At 40.5% G+C, this 22,673-nt stretch overlaps 1 protein-coding gene across 4 annotated transcripts in view; it reads right to left on the bottom strand.

Annotated features, from left to right (window-relative positions):
* The window catches only part of LEO1 (LEO1 component of Paf1/RNA polymerase II complex), a 50,514-nt gene that overhangs the window by 8,521 nt on the left and 19,320 nt on the right, over positions 1-22,673 (bottom strand). For all 4 annotated transcript variants that reach the window (XM_024761853.1, XM_024761851.1, XM_024761852.1 and 1 more), the window contains 8 exons: positions 20,847-20,941; positions 19,745-19,890; positions 18,942-19,026; positions 9,901-9,995; positions 9,224-9,358; positions 8,014-8,149; positions 6,561-6,747; positions 3,220-3,317 (listed from right to left, as the gene is read on the bottom strand). In XM_024761853.1, the coding sequence (XP_024617621.1) occupies positions 3,220-3,317; positions 6,561-6,747; positions 8,014-8,149; positions 9,224-9,358; positions 9,901-9,995; positions 18,942-19,026; positions 19,745-19,890; positions 20,847-20,941 (977 nt within the window). The remainder of the gene's footprint in view (positions 1-3,219; positions 3,318-6,560; positions 6,748-8,013; positions 8,150-9,223; positions 9,359-9,900; positions 9,996-18,941; positions 19,027-19,744; positions 19,891-20,846; positions 20,942-22,673) is intronic.

Raw genomic sequence — 22,673 nt, 5'->3', positions numbered from 1 at the left:
AGCTCGCAGTTCACAGGCCAAAATGATCAAAATACATTAAAATCAGGAATAACAGGAACACAACAATGTTCCCACAATATGGTAGAACAATCCTTTGAATAACCCTCCCACTGAAAATTACAATGATGAAAAACTATGAACAAACCAAAGTGATGGCAAGAAAATAAGGTGTAATCAGAGACCTAAAATTAAGCAAAAGCAAGAACCCACAGAGATAAGCACAGCACGAAAGCAGGCTTTCTCCTTGAAGACATTTACCAAACTGTGTGAACATGAGCTTAAGGTTTTATGCCTTGCAGGGTGCTGAGGACAGGAGACAAAGGCCAAGTGGAGCAGACTATAGCAGACCCCAAAGGACTGTATCTTCAGTGTTCAGGTGAAGTAGAAATAAACCCAGGCCCATTTCTCTGAGGTAGGGGTAAGCAAACCTTTTTGGTAAAGGGCCTGAGAATAAATGTCTTAGGCTTTACAAGACATATGTATGGTTTCTGTTGCAACTAATCAACTCTGTCACTATAGAAGGAAAACATCCATAGACAAATACGTAAATGATGGGCTTCTCTGGTGGCGCAGTGGTTGAGAGTCCGCCTGCCGATGCAGGGGATGCAGGTTCGTGCCACGGTCCGGGAAGATCCCACATGCCGTGGAGCGGCTGGGCCCGTGAGCCATGGCCGCTGAGCCTGTGCGTCTGGAGCCTGTGCTCCGCCAACGGAAGAGGCCACAACAGTGAGAGGCCCTCGTACCGCAAAAAAAAAAATACGTAAATGAATAACCATGGGTGGATTCCTAAAAAACTTTATTTGAAAAAACAGGTGGCAGGCCAGATTAGGTCAGTGGGATGTAATTTGCCAACCCCTGTTCTAAATGCCTGCAAGGATAATTTCTAATCTCTAACATTAGAACTAATTAACAGGGGATTAAAACAAAAAATTTAAAATTTCTAGGAAAATTCATAACCACAAGTCAGAACCCATACTTCTAGTAAAACTAAGAAGACCTTATTCCAAGAATATAACTTAAAGTAGTCCCAAGGTACCTGGCAGAAGCAAATATATACCATCTTTGGAGGAATCCATCAATCTAAGCCACAAAAATTCCCATTGATCTGAGCTAAGTAAATCAATTGCAGAGCACATGGAGAAATAAGTCATCATGAAAAAGAGCCAGCAGAAGTAACTGGCTGTAAAATCACACATGTAAAGATTTTAGACATTGGAATTCTCAGACATAAAAGACCATAACATGTAGGTTTCAAATATTTAAAGACATTAAAAGGAGAAACTGAAAAATATAATTTAGGAGCAGAATTTTTTAAAATGACCAATTAGAAAAAGAAACTAAACTGCTAGAGATAAAAAACTGAAACAAAGTAAAAATTCAATGCAAGAGATTAAAAATGTATTAGACAGCTAAAGAAAGAAGCACTGAACTAGAAAGATCTGAAGAACTGTCCTAGAATGCAGGGAGATAAAGACATGGAAAATATGAAAGAGAGACTGATGATCTGTCATGGAGGATAAGGTAAGAAGGAATAACATGCATCTAATCAGAGTTTCATGAAGAAAGGAGAGACAGAATGGTACAGAAGTAATATCTGAAGAATTAATGGCTGAGAAATTTTCAGAACTGATGAAAAATACCAATCTACAGATTCAGAAAATCTAACAAATCCGAATCAGGAAAATAAAAGGAAACACTAAGTAAGATACCATAGCAAAATTCAAGAATAGCAAAGATAAAAATAATCTAAAAAGACTTAAATAGGGACTTCCCTGGTGGTGCAGTGGTTAAGAATCTGACTGCCAATGCACGCGACACAGGTTCAAGCCCTGGCCCAGGAAGATCCCACATGCCAGCACACCTAGAGCCCGTGCTCTGCAACGAGAGAAGCCACCGCAATAAGCCCATGCACCACAATGAAAAGCAGGCCCTGCTCACCACAACTAGAGAGAGCCCGCGCACAGCAACAAAGACCCAACGCAGCCAAAAATTAATTAATTAATTAAAAAAATAAATAAATAAAAAGACAAACAAAATAAGTAGGCCATGGGGATGTGATGTACAGCAGAGTGACTACAGTTAATAATACTGTATTGTGGCCTTCCCTGGCAGTACAGTGGTTAAGAATCCGCCTGCCAACGCAGGGGACATGGGTTTGAGCCCTGGTCCGGGAAGATCCCACATGCCACAGAGCAACTAAGCCCATGTGCCACAACTACTGAGCCTGTGCTCTAGAGCCTGCGTGCCACACCTACTGAAGCTTGCGTGCCTAGAGCCTGTGCTCAAAAACAAGAAACCACAGCAATGAGAAGCCCATGCACTGCAACAAAGAGTAGCCCCCACTCGCCACAACTAGACAAAGCCCACGTGCAGCAACAAAGACCCAACACAGCCAAAAATAAATAAATAAATACTGTATTGTACAATTTAAAGTTGCTAAGAGCATAGATCTTAAAAGTTCTCATCACAAGAAAAAACATATAACTAAACATATAACTATTGTGGTGTGATCATTTTGCAATATATACATATATCGATCAAATCTTTACGTTGTATACCTGAAACTAATATACTGTTATATAATGTTACATGTAAATTATATTTTGAAAAAAGACTCAAAATTTCTCAGCACCTGCACTCTTATAATTTGAAAAGGATACTGTCAAAAACATAAGTTAAAATTCCTTTGGAAATTTATTATTTCAATAATAGATGGAAATTTATTTTCTTGAATTACTCAATACTATTTCAAATATGAGTTCATCTAAATAAAAAGAAAACAGATTTTTCTACCATAAGAATTATTTCTGTAATTTAAAAAATATATTGAAAATAAACAAAAAGAGAAAAAGAAAGAAGAGATACATGCTCTGATCTACCCACACTAATGATTTCTAGTTCTCTAGTCCAGCCTTGGTATCTCAGGGCCATGTGTCTTCTCCCAGGCCTTTCCATCTACCTGGCATGCCCACCCTGGCTGGTTTGCCCTGCACACCTACCATTATTCCTTCAACACCCAACGAGAGGTCTCCTTCTCTGAGCAGAGGTATCAGACCCTCCTCTGGGCCACCCCTAGTCCTGTTACTGGATTTATCTCTCTGAGCTTCAGTGAAGTGTGTAGACATCTATCTGTGCTCCTGGGCTGTGAGCTCCTCTTCATTCCAGGAGTTGACTTGTAGGTACAGGGTAAACCTCTAGAATGGAATAAATTTGGTTTACCTCATCACTGGTGAGTTTCTTTGCTTTGAGTAATCTTTGAGCCTTATCTTCTTCTGATCCCTCATCACTGTCTGATGAATAGATTCTGGCTCGTTCCTCTGAAAGCAAAGGAAGAAGATTTGTAAGTGACTTTCAAAGACAATGATCCATTCATTCCTGGATTTTTCTTCTGATGAATATCTTTAGTTCCTTTGTACATTTTTTCCAGAGGAAACAAATAATTAAAAGTTTTTAAAACTTAAAGGTAAATGTGGGCTTCCCTGGTGGTGCAGTGGTTAGGAATCTGCCTGCCGGTGCAGGGGACACAGCTTCGAGCCCTGGTCCGGGAAGATACCACATGCCACGCAGCAACGGAGCCCATGCACCACAACTACTGAGCCTGCGCTCTACAGCCAAGAGCCACAACTACTGAGCCTGTGTGCCACAACTACTGAAGCCTATGTGCCTAGAGCCCGTGCTCCGCAACAAGAGAGGCCACTGCAATGAGAAGCCCATGCACGGCAACGAAGCGTAGCCCCCGCTCGCCGCAACTGGAGAAAGCCCATGCACAGCAAGACCCAATGCAGCCAAAGATAAATAAATAAAAATAAATTTATTTTTTAAAAAAAGGTAAATGTAAGTTTAGATATGTTGAAGTGAAGCACTTATCCTCTCAAATACAAGAATGGTTCATCTGACCACTTTTAAATATTAAAAAGGCTTGTGCAAGCTGATTAAAGAGACAGACACCACTATTTCCAAATAAGTTTTTAAAGTCTGAGTCATTCTTTTATCAGGGTAACAGTTAATTCCAAAATAGTTTTAAAGATAAAAGCAAGAGGTGGGGGCTTCCCTGGTGGCGCAGTGGTTGAGAGTCCACCTGCCGATGCAGGGTACACGGGTTCGTGCCCCGGTCCGGGAAGATCCCACATGCACATGCCGCGGAGCAGCTGGGCCCGTGAGCCATGACCGCTGGGCCTGTGCATCTGGAGCCTGTGCTCCGCAACGAAGAGGCCACAGCAGTGAGAGGCCCGCGTACCGCAAAAAAAAAAAAAAAAAAAGCAAGAGGTGGTTTCCTGGTCCTGTGAAGACGGTTTGTTGCCAAGTGGACATTTCAAAGGGAGATGGAGATGAATAACAGCCTGTGCTGATGCCCCAGCCCAGGTGAAGTGCAGGTAGAATAAGAACAGCTGATGTTAGACCAACCCCCTCACCTCAGAACCCAATGCTCTCCCCTTATCCCCACTCCCTGCCTATCTGACTATTGGACAGAACTGATCACTAATGAACTTCTCCATTAGGTTTTTAATCACTGGGAAACTGAATATTATATAACTCTCCCTTAAAAAATGCTCAATTTTTTCATTTTTATTTAGTGTATATGTGATTTATTTCCACAGTTAATATTTTCTGTGGGAAATCTGCACTAACAAAAAAATAAAAATAAAAATAAAAGGTCTCTGTACTATAGTCCCAAAATAAATAAAATGCAGTTGCTGTGAAAAAGGAGAAGGGAGTTTCACAGGATGGTCAGAGAAAGGGTAAATTGGGTGTTCTTATAATTTATCATTCTAACAGGGCAAAACCAGGAACATGGTCACCCAAGGTATACCTTACATTGTACAGTGATTCCCAAATCTCTATCAAAGCTAACCTGGGGGGGATTAGATCCTCATTTTACAGATGGGGAACTCAGTATTCAGAGACATGGAGTCACTTGCCCAAAGCTGATGAGTGGTAAGAACAATGACAATAGTTTGGGGTAACATTTATTTAGTACTTGTTATATGCCAAGGGCTAGATGATGTACTTTATATGTATTATGTCATTCGATTCTCAAAACAACCTCATCATGGTATAAATACTATTACTAATAGGTTGTTCTTTTCTTTTTTTTTTTTTTTGTTCTTTTCTTGATAAGGGTAATAGAAAAGAGGTGCTATAACTTTCCAAAAGTCATCTAACTAAAAAGTAAGAGAGGGCTTCCCTGGTGGCGCAGTGGTTGAGAGTCTGCCTGCCGATGCAGGGGACACGGGTTCGTGCCCCGGTCCAGGAATATCCCACATGCCGCGGAGCGGCTGGGCCCGTGAGCCATGGCCGCGCAGGTCGTGTAGTGCGGCCAAAGACAAGACAAAACAAAACAAAAAGTGGCAGCTGAGTCCAGCCTAGGTCTTCCACCTTCAGGTTCAGTTTGCTTTTTTAAGCATGACATCTTGCTGCAGGCTGTGGGGCAAGTTCTGGAGACAGACACATCAGAAGTCAGATCGCCTTGGTTCAAGAACTGTCCACGTACCAACTATGTGTCTTTGGGCAAGCCACTCAACCTCTCAAAGTCTCCATTTCCTCAGTAAGAACAAGACAAAAATGGACCTTGAGGCATTATGCTAAGTGAAATAAGTCACACAGAGAAAGATGAACACTGCGTGATCTCACTTGTATGAAGGATGTGAAAAAAAGGAAAACAAAAAACCAAGCTCATAGATACAGGAAACGGATTAGTAGTTGCCTGAGGTGTGGCGTGGAGGGTGGAGGAAAGGGTGAAGGGAGTCAAATGGTAGGAGCTCCAGTTAGAAGATAAATCAGTCATGGGCATGTGATGTACAGTGTGGTGACTAAAGGTAATAACACTGTACTGTATATTTAAAAGTTGCTGAGAGAACAGACTTTAAAAGTTCCCATCACAAGAAAAAAAATTCCGTAACTATCTTTGGTGGCAGAAGTTAACTAGACTTATTATGGTGATCATTTCACAATATATACAGATACCGAATCATTAGGTTGTACACCTGAAACTAATATAATTAGTTTAGTAATCAATTTTTTTTAAAAAGAACAAGACAATACTAGTAACTGGGTCTTAACATTGTTATGAGGATCCAATAGGATGCATGTCTGAGTATTTGCCTGGGATTTAGTATGTGCTGAATAAATGTTAACCATTATAAATTATTGGTACTTGTGAAAGAAGGGAATATGCAATGGAGAACTTTGAAAGAAAACACATGTACTCGCTGAAAAACTGAACTTCCTGATTCTTAAAACCTGAACTTCTTGATTCTTAACTAGTAATTTAAAAAGTTGAGAGAAGTTCCAAATATAATCGGCAGACTTTCAAATCAGAAAGCAGAAGCTCAAGGGATGAGTCTGAAAGCGAGAGGGCACAGGCAGCTTCTGCCCTTCCAGGCTGACCTGAAAGGATTCCACAATGAGTCTTTAGCTCTTTAGACCTCAAAATGTCTCACTCATTAACACTGGTTCCTTAAAAATGTAATGTCCAGTGACTGAGCATTCAGAGTATGCTCAATGCAAAGATAAATTCCTGGACCCTGACATGATGACATTTAATTTCTGCCCAAACTCACCTCGAATGCCCCCTTTGTACCGGTTTTTAATGGCAGCCAAGCTGATGGACTCCTCACCTTCCTCCTCCTCATCATATCGATCAGGTTCTAGGTAGCTAGCACTCAGCCCCCGCTGGTGCTGTTTCTCTCTCATGCGGCGCTGCTGAGATTCCCTACGAATAGAAGCCCTCAAACGTTCTTCTTCTTTCTGTAAAGAAGCAAATAAATTACTGAACTTTAAAACAAAAAATGAACTCACTTAGTGCCCCCTTGAAACTACTTTACTGTAAAGAACACGTAAATGCCTCGCCCAGGACACCACAGTTCCTATGTCCTCAGGGTACAGTTCTCTCCATTTTACACCTCTGTTACCACACATGGTCATCATCTTGTTCAGTTCGAAGGTGTGAAGACAACACAGGGTGAAGAGGCAAAGGCTCCCTCCCTCACACCAACCGCCCCATCAGAAATGGCACCGGCACAGCCTTGGGACATGCAGCGTCCCCTGTGCTGCCAGGCAGAGCCCAGAGTGCAGCGACCAGCCTGAGGAAACTCGTTCATGCCCAGTGGATGCCTGAGGGAGGCGGGTTCTCTTCACCCCTGAGACAGACACCCGACTTGCCCAGGCTCCACCGAACTACCATGGTGCCCACATATTCCAGTCTGGGGCCCTCAACCCAGAGAGCTCCCCACAGGTCCTGATGGCAGGATGGGGAGGTTCTGGTGGGGAGGGTCCCTGAGCCCCAAAGCAGAGCCTTCATTCCCTTCCATCTGCCTGGCTTCTACACATTGGGGTTCACTAGGCAGGGCCAGGGTATGAGAAGTCAGGGATATTCTGGCGTTTCTTTGATTCCTCATTTAATTGCTTTATTACTGCATACAACTCTAATTCTGTTGCTGGACACTGTTTCATTAAATAGTATGTGGTTGTGCTGAGTATAGAGTAAAAATCACTGTCAGTAGAATAGGGATTAAGAACAAACTAGCTGATTCCTTGTGCATTTCCATGCAAGCTGGGGATGTGAAGGAGGGCTTGGGGCATCTCTCAATGTGGTCCTGGAGTCTTCAAAGTCCCTCCAGCTCCCCTACCTTCAGGAGAAAAGGGGGGAAACTTCTTGTCTATTTATATTCTACCTAGACCAAATCTCTCGAGCATTTCCACTGATTTTTGACATGGACTCTAAACCAGACATAGATGATTTAATCATCCTTGAAATTATCTGTGAAAGTTCAGATTCTTTCAGTCACCTGTTTGCCAAACTCTCAGGACCTGGTGGGAGAGAACCCAAGCCAGGGTTTGTTTTAGGACTATCACCCTATTACCCATTTGCCAAATGCTTAGGAAATGAAACCAGCTCCGTGTTCATGCCAGCTGGAAGGATAAACAGTGGGTCAATAGGAGATGATGAACAACATTTTAGGAAATGCTATTCTTAATATTCCAAAATTCCAGGATAAACCTCAGCCAACATACCTTAATCATCTCTGTGCGCTGGCATTCAGGATCACGACCAGCCATTGGTAAGATTCTAATCTTCTGTGTCTTTGAACATCTATCTGCAAGTGACAGGGTCATCTTTCTATGTGTGGCACTGTCTGTAGAGTGAGGTCTGCAGGAAATGAACAAAAATACCTCATTCTTTAGCAAATACATTTGTGAGCCAGTCGTATCAGCATCAAAGGAGGCCAGTGACCATTTCCTATTCTCTAGAAAAAAATAGGCAGGGACACAAAACAATATACTTGATGGGGATTCTGAACTTTCTTCATTCTGTAGCTTACTAAAACATTCTTATCTCACAAGTAAAGTGAAATACGGAAAGCTGGAGTAAAAAAGGTTTGCACAGCACAATTACCCTCTAGAAGCAGTAAATGGATGGGCTTAAGCAGCATTTACTGAATACTAAGTGCCAAGCGCTGTACTTTTATGTTTTACATATTACATGAGTTCATTGTCACAGCTCCTCTATGAGATAATTATTACATTTTATATATTAGGAAACTGAGGCAAGGAAAGGTTGAGAAAGTTACACAAGGTCATGCAAGTGGAAATGGGACTCAGATACAGGTCTATCTGATTCCAAAGCCTATAATCTTGACCATTACAATTTTCAAAACTGTAAGTCATAACCAAGAATGTTCTGCCCTCTCCAAAGATAAGCATTACCCAAGGAGGATGGTCTGCTTAGAATCAAGAAAAGAAAAACAGGAATGTTTCATTGTAGTGCCTACGCTGCCTAGACAAGGGGGATACTCTCGATAGCTGACCTGAGTATCCTGGGCTGCTTGGGGGACACATCCTTGGAGAGGTAATGGATGCAGCAGCCTAAAGAACAAGATGACCTCAGCCTTCACACCCACCAACTCACTGCCTTTCCTCTGACTGCATGCACTCTAACAACCTCTAATTACTGCACTGACCTGCAAGTATTCTTAGGCCTCCTGGCAGTTATAGTAATCACTGGAATTAATAAACTGACATTCTGGTTTACGTAACAGTCTCTTGGAAGTTTAGGTAGCATGACCTGGTTCCCTGTGAAACAGCAACTTGACAATACAGCCTTTGAACCTTCAGAGCTGAGAACCAGATCTTGGTTATGCCAATCAGGAGTCAGGCACTTTGAACAACACTTACATTTCACCGCTTTTATTGTAACAAATAGTACGTTGATGAGAGTAATTACCTGAATGTGAGTTTGGTTTTAAAGACGGCTTGTCCCTGTAGACCGGTACCTTGTCTTATAAAAAGGTGGTTGTGATCGCCCTGCAGTGGAGCCTTGTAAACATCAAACACCTCATTGCCTAAATGCAGGGACATGCTGAAAAGAAGGAACACTTCACATGTAGGTCAGAAAGCTTTCACTCTATCATTTTACTTCACTTAAAATGTGATTCAGCTGCTGCTTTCTCTCTTTACACACAATTCAGAAGGAAGGAAAGAATAAAGAAGGCATGATGTGGAAAACGACCTACACAGAAGTACAACACTCTGTATGTTTATGCTTAGAAGTAAAACATGCTGTGACATTCACTCAGCCTCTACCACCTTCCCAGTGAAGGGCAGTTTTACTAAAGCGTCAATTTGTAAGGAGGGAGGGAAGTTGGTCTAACTTCTCCAGACTACTATGCTGGAGCCAAAGAGGACGGTCACATTTCCGGCCTACTTTTAGTGTCTTCCACCAGCCTGTATGACCCTCAACTGCCTATTTATATTTCTCTCAGGTTTTCTTTGAAATGCCAGGGACTAAACAATGGAAAGTCTTTAATAAGAGGTGTACCCCAAATAAGCTCATATTCCAAAGCTTGATCCCTCCCAGCCACATTCTGGGCATCTCCATACTCTTCAGGCATTTGCGCTCACCTTCCATCGGACCACTTGACTATCCGAGCATTGCTTTCTTTAATTTCATTTCCTTCTTCATCCCGGCGTATCCTCCATCTTATAGTATTTTCTACCTGTTTTAAAACACAAGTGCCTCAGAACACTGTAGCTTGTGCTTCTTCTCTCCTCAAGAGACACAAAATCACAGAATAAACGTGCATAGATAGTGACAGAAAAACAGACACTGAAACCCTCTTGTTTTAATCACCTAGAGATGCTGCATAAAATAACAACAGGAAAGAAAGTATGCTTAAGTGAATTTCTGAGCTCCCAGTGCTAGAACCAGAGACAGAGCTCAGTGCCAGAGCATCTGAGCAGATGCTAATCTGTGGTAAACTCCAGAAGTTTTAAGACTCAGAAAGAGCTAGGAGGACAAGAAATAAGGCTTGAGGCCATATGAAATGGCAATTTAGGATTGAGACTCCCTGTATAAACAGGTTCTCTCACAGAGCTAAAACTCCAATAAATGTGGGACTAAAAAACTCTGCCAGCTGGCCTAGGGAAGCTCCCCACACATGGGTAAGGAAAAAAAAAGCACCTTACGAAAATAAAAACCCCAGGTTTGAGCAGGTTTAGAGTCTAACTTTATCTTAACTTTATGGGGTGGGTGGGGGGTAGGAGGTGGTTTGGGGTTGGGGAGAGGGAGCACCAGGCAGATGTGGAAAATATTCAAGGGCTTCCTAAAATGAAAACTACTGTTACTGAAATTGAAAACTCAATGGGGGCTTCCCTGGTGGCACAGTGGTTGAGAATCTGCCTGCCAATGCAGGGGACATGGGTTCGATCCCTGGTCCAGGAAGATCCCACATGCTACGGAGCAACTAAGCCCATGCACCACAACTACTGAGCATGTACTCTACAGTGCGTGAGCCACAACTACTGAGCCCGTGTGCCACAACTACTGAAGCCCATGCGCCCTAGTGCCCGTGCTCCTCAACAAGAGAAGCTACCGCAATAAGAAGCCTGTGTACTGCATCAAAGAGTAGCTCCCGCTCTCTGCAACTAGAGAAAGCCCGCATGCAGCAATGAAGACTCAATGCAGCCAAAAGTAAAATTAATTAATTTAAAAAAACAAAACAAAACTCAATGGGACTTCCAGGAAAATACAGCACACTAAATCCACATAGTTTATCCCTGCTGCATCCTGGAAACACACTAAAATGACAGTAAAGAATTAAAAAAGGATAAACTCACAAGGATAAAGAAAATGTGAATTAAGATGGCATCAAAGAGAAGCCAACATTTTGAAAACCGATAGATCTAAGCCCAAGCTTCCCTCTGCCTCTGGCCTCACCACCGACCCTAACAGCAGCTGCTCCCACTCCCGGTTAGATTTTCTGGATCTCCTCTGTTAACTGCAACTGCCTTTACAACTGAGTCCTAATGTTTTCCCTCCAGTTTCCCCCTTTACTTCTTTATTCCTCACTATATAAACAAACAACTATGAAGCTGGCTGATTAAAAACTCGATAATATTCATGAATTAAATATGATGTCAAATCTGAGATTTGTTTCCAAATAGTCTGGGTAAGGTGGGGTGGGGAATACAGATGAAACAAGATGTCCAACCTGACAACCACTGAAATGAGAGATGGGTACATGAGATTTTATTATACTGTTCTCATTATATCTGTATATGTTTAAAATTTTCCTGAATAAAGGAAACAAAACGAAATGATCTGTCACAATTCCTGCCTTCCCTCTCATACAAAATAGGTCAGCCACATACAAGTATGAAGACACATATGGGCCATTATCAACTGAGAAGCCACTTTGAAAAATGCTTCCTATTATATAAGGTGATTCAAATAATGATGCTATGAAAGGATAAAACACTCCTAGGTCTTACCCTACTGGGATGAAAGACACATCAAAGTACTTCTAAAGCCAGAGGACCTCATAGAGGTACATAAACTGTACCTGGTTCTTTGCCCATTAAAGAGTTAATTATACCACCAACTGACTCTTTAAAAATGGTCAGCCTAGGGCTTCCCTGGTGGCGCAGTGGTTGAGAGTCCAACCGCTGATGCAGGGGACACGGGTTCGTGCCCTGGTCCGGGAAGATCCCACATGCCACGGAGCGGCCGGGCCCGTGAGCCATGGCCGCTGAGCCTGCGCGTCTGGAGCCTGTGCTCCGCAACGGGAGAGGCCACAGCAGTGAGAGGCCCACATACCAGAAAAAAAAAAAAAAAAAAAAAAGGTCAGCCTAGTCCCTAGAACGTCACTCAAGAAACCAAAAGTCCATGGTTATTTTCCATCACACACCAAAGTTTTGAAAAACAGTCTGGAGAGATTGGTTCCAGATGGTGGAGTAGAAAGACGTACGCTCACTCCCTCTTGCGAGAGCACCAGAATCACAACTAACTGCTGAACAATCATCGACAGGAAGACACTGGAAGTCACCAAATTAGATACCCCACATCCAAAGACAAAGGAGAAGCCACAATGAGATGGGAAGAGAGGCGCAATCACAGTAAAATCAAATCCCATAACTGCTGGGTGGGTGACTCACAAACTGGAGAACACTTATACCACAGAAGTCCACCCACCGGAGTGAAGGTTCTGAGCCCCACATCAGGCTTCCCAACCTGGGGGTGTGACAACGGGAGGAGGAATTCCCAGAGAATCAGACTTTGAAGGCTAGCGGGATTTGACTGCAGGACTCCAACAGGACTGGGGGAAACAAAGACTCCACTCTTGGGGGGCACACTCAAAGCAGTGTGCACACTGGGACCCAGGGGAAGGAGCAGTGACCCCACGGGAGACTCAACCAGACCTATCTGCTAGTGTTGGAGGGTCTCCTGCAGAGGCAGGGGGCGCTGTGGCTCACCGCTGGGACAAGGGCACTGGCAGCAGAAGTTCTGGGAAGTACTCCTTGGCTTGAGCCCTCCTGGGGTCTGCCATTAACCCCACCAAACAGCCCGGGTAGGCCCCAGTGTTGGTTCACCTCAGGCCAAACAACCAACAGGGAGGGAACTCAGCCCCACCCATCAGCAGACAAGTAGACTAAAGTTTTACTGAGCTCTGCCTGTGAGAGCAACACCCAGCTCTACCCACCACCAGTCCCTCCCATGAGGAAGCTTGCACAAGTCTCTTAGACAGCCTCATCCACCAGAGGGCAGACAGCAGAAGCAAGAAGAACTACAATCCTGCAGCCTGTGGAACGAAAACCACATTCACAGAAAGATAGACAAAATGAAAAGGCAGAGGGCTATGTACCAGATGAAGGAACAAGATAAAACCCCAGAAAAACAACTAAATGAAGTGGAGATAGGCAACCTTCCAGAAGAATTCAGGATAATGATAGTAAAGATGATCCAGGACCTTGGAAAAAGAATGGAGTAAAAGATCGAGAAGATGCAAGAAATGTTTAACGAAGACCTAGAAGAATTAAAGAACAAATAAACAGAGATGAACAATACAATAACTGAAATGAAAAATACACTAGAAGGAATCAGTAGCAGAATAACTGAGGCAGAAGAATGGATAAGTGACCTGGAAGACAGGATGGTGGAATTCACTGCCATGGAACATAATAAAGAAAAAAGAATGAAAAGAAATGAAGACTGCCTAAGAGATCTCTGGGACAACATTAAACCCACCAACATTCACATTATAGGGGTCCCAGAAGGAGAAGAGAGAGAAAGGACCTGAGAAAATATTTGAAGATTATAGTTGAAAACTTCCCTAACATGGGAAAGGAAATAGCCATCCAAGTCCAGGAAGCACAGAGAGTCCCAGGCAGGATAAACCCAAGGAGAAACACACCAAGGCGCATAGTAATCAAGTTGACAAAAATTAAAGACAAAGAAAAATTATTAAAAGCAGCAAAGTTAAAACGACAAATAACATACAAGGGAACTCCCATAAGGTTAACAGCTGATTTCTCAGCAGAAACTCTGCAAGCCAGAAGGAAGTGGCACGATATATTTAAAGTGATGAAAGGGAAGAACCTACAACCAAGATTACTCTACCCGGCAAGGATCTCGTTCAGAGTCAACAGAGAAATCAAAAGCATTACAGACAAGCAAAAGCTAAGAGAATTCAGCACCATCAAACCAGCTTTACAACAAATGCTAAAGGAACATCTCTAAGAGGGAAAAACAAGAGAAGAAAAGGACCTAAAAAAACTAACCCAAAACAATCAAGAAAATGGTAAAAGGAACATACATATCGATAATTACCTTAATTGTGAATGGATTAAATGCTCCAACCAAAAGACACAGGCTTGCTGAATGGATACAAACACAAGACCCACATACATGCTGTCTACAAAAGACCCACTTCAGACCCAGGGACACATACAGACTGACAGTAAGGGGATGGAAAAAGATATTCCATGCAAATGGAAATCAAAAGAAAGCTGGAGGAGCAATACTCATATCAGATAAAATAGACTTTAAAATAAAGAATGTTACCAGAGAAAAGGAAGGACACTATATAATGATCAAGGGATCAATCCAAGAAGAAGATATAACAATTATAAATATATATGCATCCAACATATGAGCACCTCAATACATAAGGCAACTGCTAACAGTTATAAAAGGGGAAATTGACAGTAACACAGTAATAGGGAGGACTTTAACACCTCACTTACACCAATGGGCAGATCATCCAAACAGAAAATTGATAAGGAAACACAAGCTGTAAATGACACAACAGACCAGATAGATTTAATTGATATTTATAGGACATTCCATCTAAAAACAACAGATTACACTTTCTTCTCAAGTGTATGTGGAACATTCTACAGGAGAGATCACATCTTGGGTCACAAATCAAGCCTCGGTAAATTTAAGAAAACTGAAATCATATAAAGCATCTTTTCCGACCACAACGCTATGAGGTTAGAAATCAATTAGAGGGGAAAAAAACATAAAAAACACAAACACATGGAGGCTAAACAATACGTTACTAAATAACCAGAAGATCACTGAAGAAATCAAAGAGGAAATCAAAAAATACCTAGACACAAATTACAACAAAAACACAACAATCCAAAATCTATGGGATTCAGCAAAAACAGTTCTAAGAGGATAAAGCTTTTGACAAAATTAAACATCCATTTATGCTAAAAACTGTTCAGAAAGTGGACACGTAGGGAACCTAATAAAGGCCATGTATGACAAAACCACAGCAAACATCATTCTCAATGGTGAAAATCTGAAAGCATTTCCTCTAAGATCAGGAACGAGACAAGGATGTCCACTCTTGTCACTATTATTCAACACAGTTTTGGTAGCCATGGCAATGAGAGACGAAAAAGAAATAAAAGGAATACAAATTGGAAAAGAAGTAAAACTGTCACTGTTTGCAGATTACATGATACTATACACAGAGAATCCTAAAGATGCCACCAGAAAACTACTAGAGCTAATCAATGAATTTGGTAAAGTTGCAGGATACAAAATTAATGCACAGAAATCTCTTGCATTCTTATACATTAACAATGAAAGATCTGAAAGAGAAATTAAGGAAACAATTCCATTCACCACTGCAACTAAAAGAATAAAATACCTAGGAATGAACCTACCTAAGGACATAAAAGACCTGTACTCAGAAAAGTATAAGACACTGATGAAAGAAATCAAAGATGACACAAACAGATGAAGAGGATATACCATGTTCTTGGATTGGAAGAATCAATACTGTGAAAATGACTATACCACCCAAAGCTATCTACAGATTCAACGCAATCCCTATCAAACTACCAATGGCATTTTTTACAGAACTAGAACAAAAAACATTAAAATTTGTATGGAGACACAAAACACCCTGAATAGCCAAAGCAATCTTGAGGGGAAAAAAACGGAGCTGGAGGAATCGGACTCCCTGACTTCACACTATACTACAAAGCTACAGTAATCAAGACAATATGATACTGGCAGAAAAACAGAAATATAGATCAGTGGAACAGGATAGAAAGCCCAGAGATAAACCCACACACCTATGGTCAACTAATCTATGATAAAGGAGGCAAGGATATACAATGGAGAAAAGACAGTCTCTTCAATAAGTGGTGCTGGAGAAACTGGACAGCTACATGTAAAAGAATGAAATTAGAACACTCCCTAACACCACACACAAAAATAAACTCAAAATGGATTCGAGATCTAAATGTAAGATCAGATACTATAAAACTCTTAGAGGCAAACATAGGCAGATCATTCTATGACATAAATCACAGCAAGATCCTTTTTGACCCACCTCCTAGAGAAATGGAAATAAAAATAAACAAATGGGACCTAATGAAACTTAAAAGCTTTTGCACAGCAAAGGAAACTATAAACAAGATGAAAAGACAACGCTCAGAATGGGAGAAAATACTTGCAAATCAATCAACGGACAAAGGATTAATCTCCAAAATATATAAACAGCTCAATATTAAAAAAACAAACAACCTAATCAAAAAAATGGGCAGAAGACCTAAATAGACCTTTCTCTAAAGAAGACATACAGATGGCCAAGAAGCACATGAAAAGCTGCTCAACATCACTGATTATTAGAGAAATGCAAATCAAAACTACAGTGAGGTATCACCTCACACTGGTTAGAATGGGCATCATTAGAAAATCTACAAACAAATGCTGGACAGGGTGTGGAGAAAAGGGAACTCGCTTGCACTGTTGGTGGGAATGTAAATTGATACAGCCACTATGGAGAACAGTATGGAAGTTCCTTAAAAAATTAAAAGTAGAATTACCATATGACCCAGCAATCCCACTACTGGGAAAAGAGAAAAGCATAATTCAAAAAGACACATGCACCCCAGTGTTCATTACAGCACTATTTACAATAGCCAGGTCATGGAAGGAACCTAAATGTCTATCAATAGATGAACGGATAAAGAAGACGAATGGTACATATATACAATGGAATATTACTCAGCCATAAAAAGGAACGAAATTGGGTCATTTGTAGAGACGTGGATGGACCTAGAGACTGTCATACAGAGAGAAGTAAGTCAGAAAGAGAAAAACAAATATTGTATATTAACACATATATGCGGAATCTAGAAAAATGGTACAGATGAACCAGTTTCCAAGGCATAAATAAAGACAATGATGTAGAGAACAGACGTATGGACACCAAGGGGGGAAAACATAGGGGTGGGGTGGAAGGGGAGGATGAATTGGGAGATTGGGATTGACGACATATATACACTAATATGTATAAAATAGATAACTAATAAGAACCTGCTGTATAAAAAATAAAATTTTTTAAAATAAAATTAAAAAGTCTGTTATACACTGACATTTTGTACTCTAAGCACCAAGGTTTTAGAGTAAACTACTTATTTCTAAACTCTGATGCCTACACTACAGTCTGATTTACATGGTCTTAAAATACAGATACATTGACACTTGCTGATGTATCATGACAGAACGTGAGGCGAAAATGCAAAAATCCATAAAAAGTAAACAAATAAGGCACTATCACATTAATTTATATAAATGGTGAGAAAGAAAGGCAACAGAATAATGCCAGAGGTACTAAAACAGCCTTGAAAAATTCACAGTGCTCAGCCTAAATCAACAGATACACATGTTCTGAGGAAAGATATTAAGAGATAACCTAATGGAGACCAGGGTGGGGTTTGGGGTGGGGAAGCAAGGGGAAGAACTGCAAAACATCAAAAACAGTCTAAGTACTATTCTTATTAATTGTCTGACCTTGACTAAGTTAATGGTGCCTGTTTATCTCCAGTTTTTCATTTGATTTGCATTTCCATTAAGAGGGAGGAGTAGTGACATTTCACTGAAAAGCTTTGGAAGCCCATGTATTTTAGGGAAACCATCTTATATATCAAGGTTCTTTAGGTGCTTGTGGATCTATCACACTTGAAGATATGGAATTACTCTAAAATTTCAGCACCTGAATTCAAAGAATGCCAGACTGCCACCTCTTAATATTTTAACACCATGTACAACATCTACCAGGAAAAAAAAAAAAAAGTATTTACAGGAAATCCTTCAGATTTAAGAATTTTAAATGCATAGCTCCAATTTCAGTATCATGAGTTCAACTGGTTCCTGGTTTTTGTTTTTTAATTAATTAATTTATTTATTTATCTATTTTTGGCTGCATTGGGTCTCCGTTGCTGCACACGGGCTTTCTCTAGTGCGGCAAGCTGGGGCTACTCTTCATTGCAGTGCGCGGGCTTCTCATTGCAGTGGCTTCTCTTGGTGCAGAGCACGGGCTCTAGGTGCGTGGGCTTCAGTAGTTGTGGCACGTGGGCTCAGTAGTTGTGGCTCAAGGGCTCTAAAGCGCAGGCTCAGTAGTTGTGGCGCACAGGCTTAGTTGCTTCACGTCATATGGGATCCTCCCAGACCAGGGATCGAACCCATTTCCCCTGCATTCTCAGGCAGATTCTTAATCACTGCCCCACCAGGGAAGTCCCAACTGCTCCTTGTTCTTTGCTACAACTCAGCTCTAAAGCATCTGCTTAAACTTACACCCTCCTTGATTAAAGGAAGATTAGAGGCCGTCCTTGGATAGAGGTAACCAGATAGTACAAGGTATCAAAGAGAAGCATTAGGAATTTAGTACAATAAAAATCTCTTCTAATAGTGAACAAGAACAATCGGAAGAATACAAAGACAGCCATATGGTAAAATGTTAGGTACTAGAGATAAATTCTCCTTTTGTATCTGATTTGTTTATCCATAGATCAAAGAGCCTGAAGAAATTCCCCTTGCAGGAATTTGTTAGAACTTAACCCACAGTACGTATGGTGGTAGCTGCCCTAAACACCAAACCCCAGTACAACTTATTCTGAAGAAAGTAGCTAATAATTTTTTTAAAGCATCAAAAAAGTTTAACACTAAGAAAAGTAACAGAAAAGTGACACCTTTTACAGAGAAAACGCTACGTATTTTCTTTCTAAAAATATTCTGAAAAGGTAGATAATTTGTTGATAAAACAAGAAACATAAAAAATCATTTTCAAAAGCTCAAGTCCCAAGTTAATATTCCCAGGTTTTACTTTATAAAAGAAAAAAAAAGCACAGAATAGTACCTTTAATTTTAACCTGGTTCTACCTTCTTCATCCAGCATTTCCTCATCTTCAAATTCATCTTCATAATATTGAGGATCAAAAGGTCTACAAATTGTTTTTAAAATAAACTATTAATCACATTTTGTAAGAAATATCATTACTGTTATATAATGCAACTCTAAAAAATCACAATAATTAAAAATCATAATGGTCAACTATAAGGAAGCATTCAAATTACTGTACCCTCTTGAAATTTGGTGTTAATACATATTGCTTGAAATAAAGTGCAAGCAAGGCTAAATATTCAAACTATTCTTTATTCTTATATGTCTTCCAAAGAGTAGACCACACATACTCTAGCTTTCCACATCATTTTGCTTAGGGAAAAAATTTTAAATTACACAAGAGCTTGCATGTTACTTAGTGAATAATACCCATCAACACTGTTTAACTGTCCAAAACCATTAGTTTTTCTAGATCCGCAATGACTGCTACAGTAGACATTGGCAGTTTCTCTAGCAAACTTCACCACTCTCAATTCCAGCTTTTTCAGGGCTCCATTAGTCAGAAACAACCAAAGACTTGTGGTGTCTGTTAATTCATAAGAAATACCAGACTGCTAAAAACAATTACAAGCATTAAAAGTCTCCTTTACCAATTGTCCATACTTTCTCTATCACAGTATATACTTGATTTATTTTTTCAGAGCTACATAACCAGTTTTCCATTTTGTGATTAGTCAACTCATACAAAATAAGAAAAATATCAACATGCTACATATCTCTATCCAACATTGAAAAACACTATTAACTGATCCCCTTACCTGGGCTCTACACTGAGAAAGTTGGGCAGCTTAACAAAATACAAGTCATTTCCTAAATCAGTGTTTACTTTGGGTATTTCTACTTCTATTCTGGTCTCAGGAATTGGCTCCTCCTCCTGTTGATCCTGAGGCAATCCATTTTCGTCCTAGTAAAAGAGTCACAGAATTTTAGATCTTGATGGGACCTTAGAGGTGGTCTAGCTCAACTTCCACACTTTAATTGCTTAGGCAGATAAGAATTATAATGAGACATGACTTTAGGGCTAACATCCATCCCTACCAACCAATTCCCCAAAAAACTCATGCAAAACAAGATCTGTTTGAAGGCATCAATATAAGAAAATCTCTTTTGTGATAAATCTACCTTCCACATATTCACTGATAGAAGTGTGAAATTAATCGGCACTTCAATATGAAGTCACTCTATCAATTAAAATCAGAGAAGATTATCAACAAAACACAAAAAAACATTTAAACCAATGGTTCTCAATTCACAGGTCCTTGCAGTCTAGTCTCTTAAGGTATGGCGCCAACCTCATGCTGGGCAGTTCTCTCTTTCTTTCTTTTTCTTATCCATTTTTTCCCAGTGATAACATCTTGCAAAACTATAGTGCAATATCACAACCAGGAGACTGACCCTGATACAGGCAGACACAGGACATTTCCATCACCACAAAGATTCATGCTGCCCTTTTACAGCCACAGCCACTTCCCTCTTGCCCTCATCCCTCCTTAATCTCCATTAATCTCTTCTCCATTTCTACAATTCTGTCATTTCAAGAATGTTATATAAGTGAATTCATACAGTATGTAACCTTTTGGGACTGGCTTTTTCTCACTCAGCATAATTCCCTGGAACTTCATCCAAGTTGCTAACGTGTATCAATAGTTAAATCCTTTTCATTGCTCAGTCGTATTCCGTGGATGGATGTGCCATGGCAGTTATTTCTAATCCTCCTTATAACCAAGTGTTCCCTAATTAACTGAGAATGTCATCTGTTTGTTGTATTTTCATACTGCAATTCATTTATCGACTTCCTCTTCCCAGCATAGAAGACAGATTTAATACCCTCCTCCAATTCTCACTGGTAATTCTACTTACAACAGGCTGTCCTGGAGTGGGTGGTTTATCTTCCCCATCACTCCCTGAAGATATATCATCTGCACCTCCAAAGAGATCCATGGTTCCACTATTATCTTCCAAAAAGGAGAAAAAAATGCTTAGTATTAATATCTATAACAATGATTCTTCAAAGCTATCACTTCAACATATTCCCAAGGTTTCTAGACCAAGCACCCAGAAACCACTCAAACACAACTCTGAGCCTGGCTCTCAAAGATCTGACAAGAATGTCTGTGGAGAGGGAAGAGGGCAAATCCAGTGAAGGGCAAAGCTGCACGGGAGGCACTCCTTTCTCCCTTCACTCACCGCATCCTTGTTCTTCCACTTTCCTCTATTCCCCAGGAGCCCAAAAATATCCTCCTACAATCTAGATACTCAAATTTGGGGCTTAAGCACTCTACACAGGCCTATTCTCTATAGAGTCCCTCAAGTTTTAAAATTACAGGTCCATGTCTACCCAGGTCGCCCTCCTCTCAAGCAGAACTTCACCCAGGTATAAGGCAAAACAACAACATCAACAACCATCTGTAATAAATCAATAAATCAAGGTGGGGTAGTAGAGGAGGCGACAGGAAGATAGGAGGGCAGTCAAAAAGAAGACTGCTTGAAACTGGGGTTATAAAAGAGTTACGATTATTGGTAATGACATGATCTAGGATAAAACCATGGGAGTGAGTTACTGAGACAAGGTGAAGGACAGATCACTGAAAAAGAAGAGGCAACAAAAAAAAAAAAAAAAAAAAAAAAAAAAAGAAGAGGCAACCTATTAGAATGGCCAAAATTCAGAACCCTGACAACACCAAATGCTGACAAAAATGTGGAGCAACAGGAACTCTCATTCACTGATGGTGGGAATGCAAAATGGTACACCCATTTTGGAGGACAGTCTGGCAGTTTCTTACCAAACTAAACATACTCTTACCACATGCCCCAGAAATTGTGCTCCTTGGTATCTGCCCAAAGGATCTGCAAATTTACATCCACACGAAAACTTGCACATGGATGTTTATAGCAGCTTTACTCATAACTGCCAAAACTCAGAAGCAACCAAGATGTCCTTCAGTAGGTGAATGGATAAACTGGTACTTCTAGACATGGAATACAGGAACACCACGGAGACATCTTGGGTTTGGTTCCAGACCACCACAATAAAGTGAATATTGAAATAAAGTAAGTCACATGAAATTTTTGGTTTCCCAAGGCATATAAAAGTTGTATTTACACTATGCAGTAGTCTATTAGGTGTGCAAATGCATTATGTCTAAAAAAATGTACATATCTTAATTTTAAAACACTTTAAATTTTAAAATTATTTAAAAATTATGAAATATTTTATTGCTAAAAAATGCTAAGCATCATCTGAGCCTTCAGTGAATCATAATCTTTTTGCTGGTGGAGGGTTTGAAATATCACAAGAATTATCAAAATGTGACACAGAGATATGACATAAGCAAAAGCTGTTAGAAAAATGGCGCCAACAGACTTGCTCAATGCACAGTTATCACAAACCTTCAATTTGCAAAGGACACAGTATCTGAGACGCACAATAAACTGAAGTGCAATATTACAAGGTATGCCTACATTACTCAGTGCTAAAAATAAATGAGCTGTAAAACCATGAACGACATGGAGGACACTTAACTACATATTACTAAGTGAAAGAAGCCAATCTAAAAAGGCTACTTACTATATGATTCCAACTATGACATTCTGGAAAAGGCAAAACTATGGAGACAGTAAAAAGATCATTGGTTGGGCTTCCCTGGTGGCGCAGTGGTTGAGAGTCCGCCTGCCGATGCAGGGGAC

The sequence above is a fragment of the Neophocaena asiaeorientalis genome, unplaced genomic scaffold (assembly GCF_003031525.2).
Source record: "Neophocaena asiaeorientalis asiaeorientalis breed wild unplaced genomic scaffold, Neophocaena_asiaeorientalis_V1.1 scaffold506, whole genome shotgun sequence".
Classification (NCBI taxonomy): domain Eukaryota; kingdom Metazoa; phylum Chordata; class Mammalia; order Artiodactyla; family Phocoenidae; genus Neophocaena; species Neophocaena asiaeorientalis.
The sequence above is the reverse complement of the archived record's forward strand: the minus strand, read 5'-3'. Positions and strand labels throughout refer to the sequence as shown.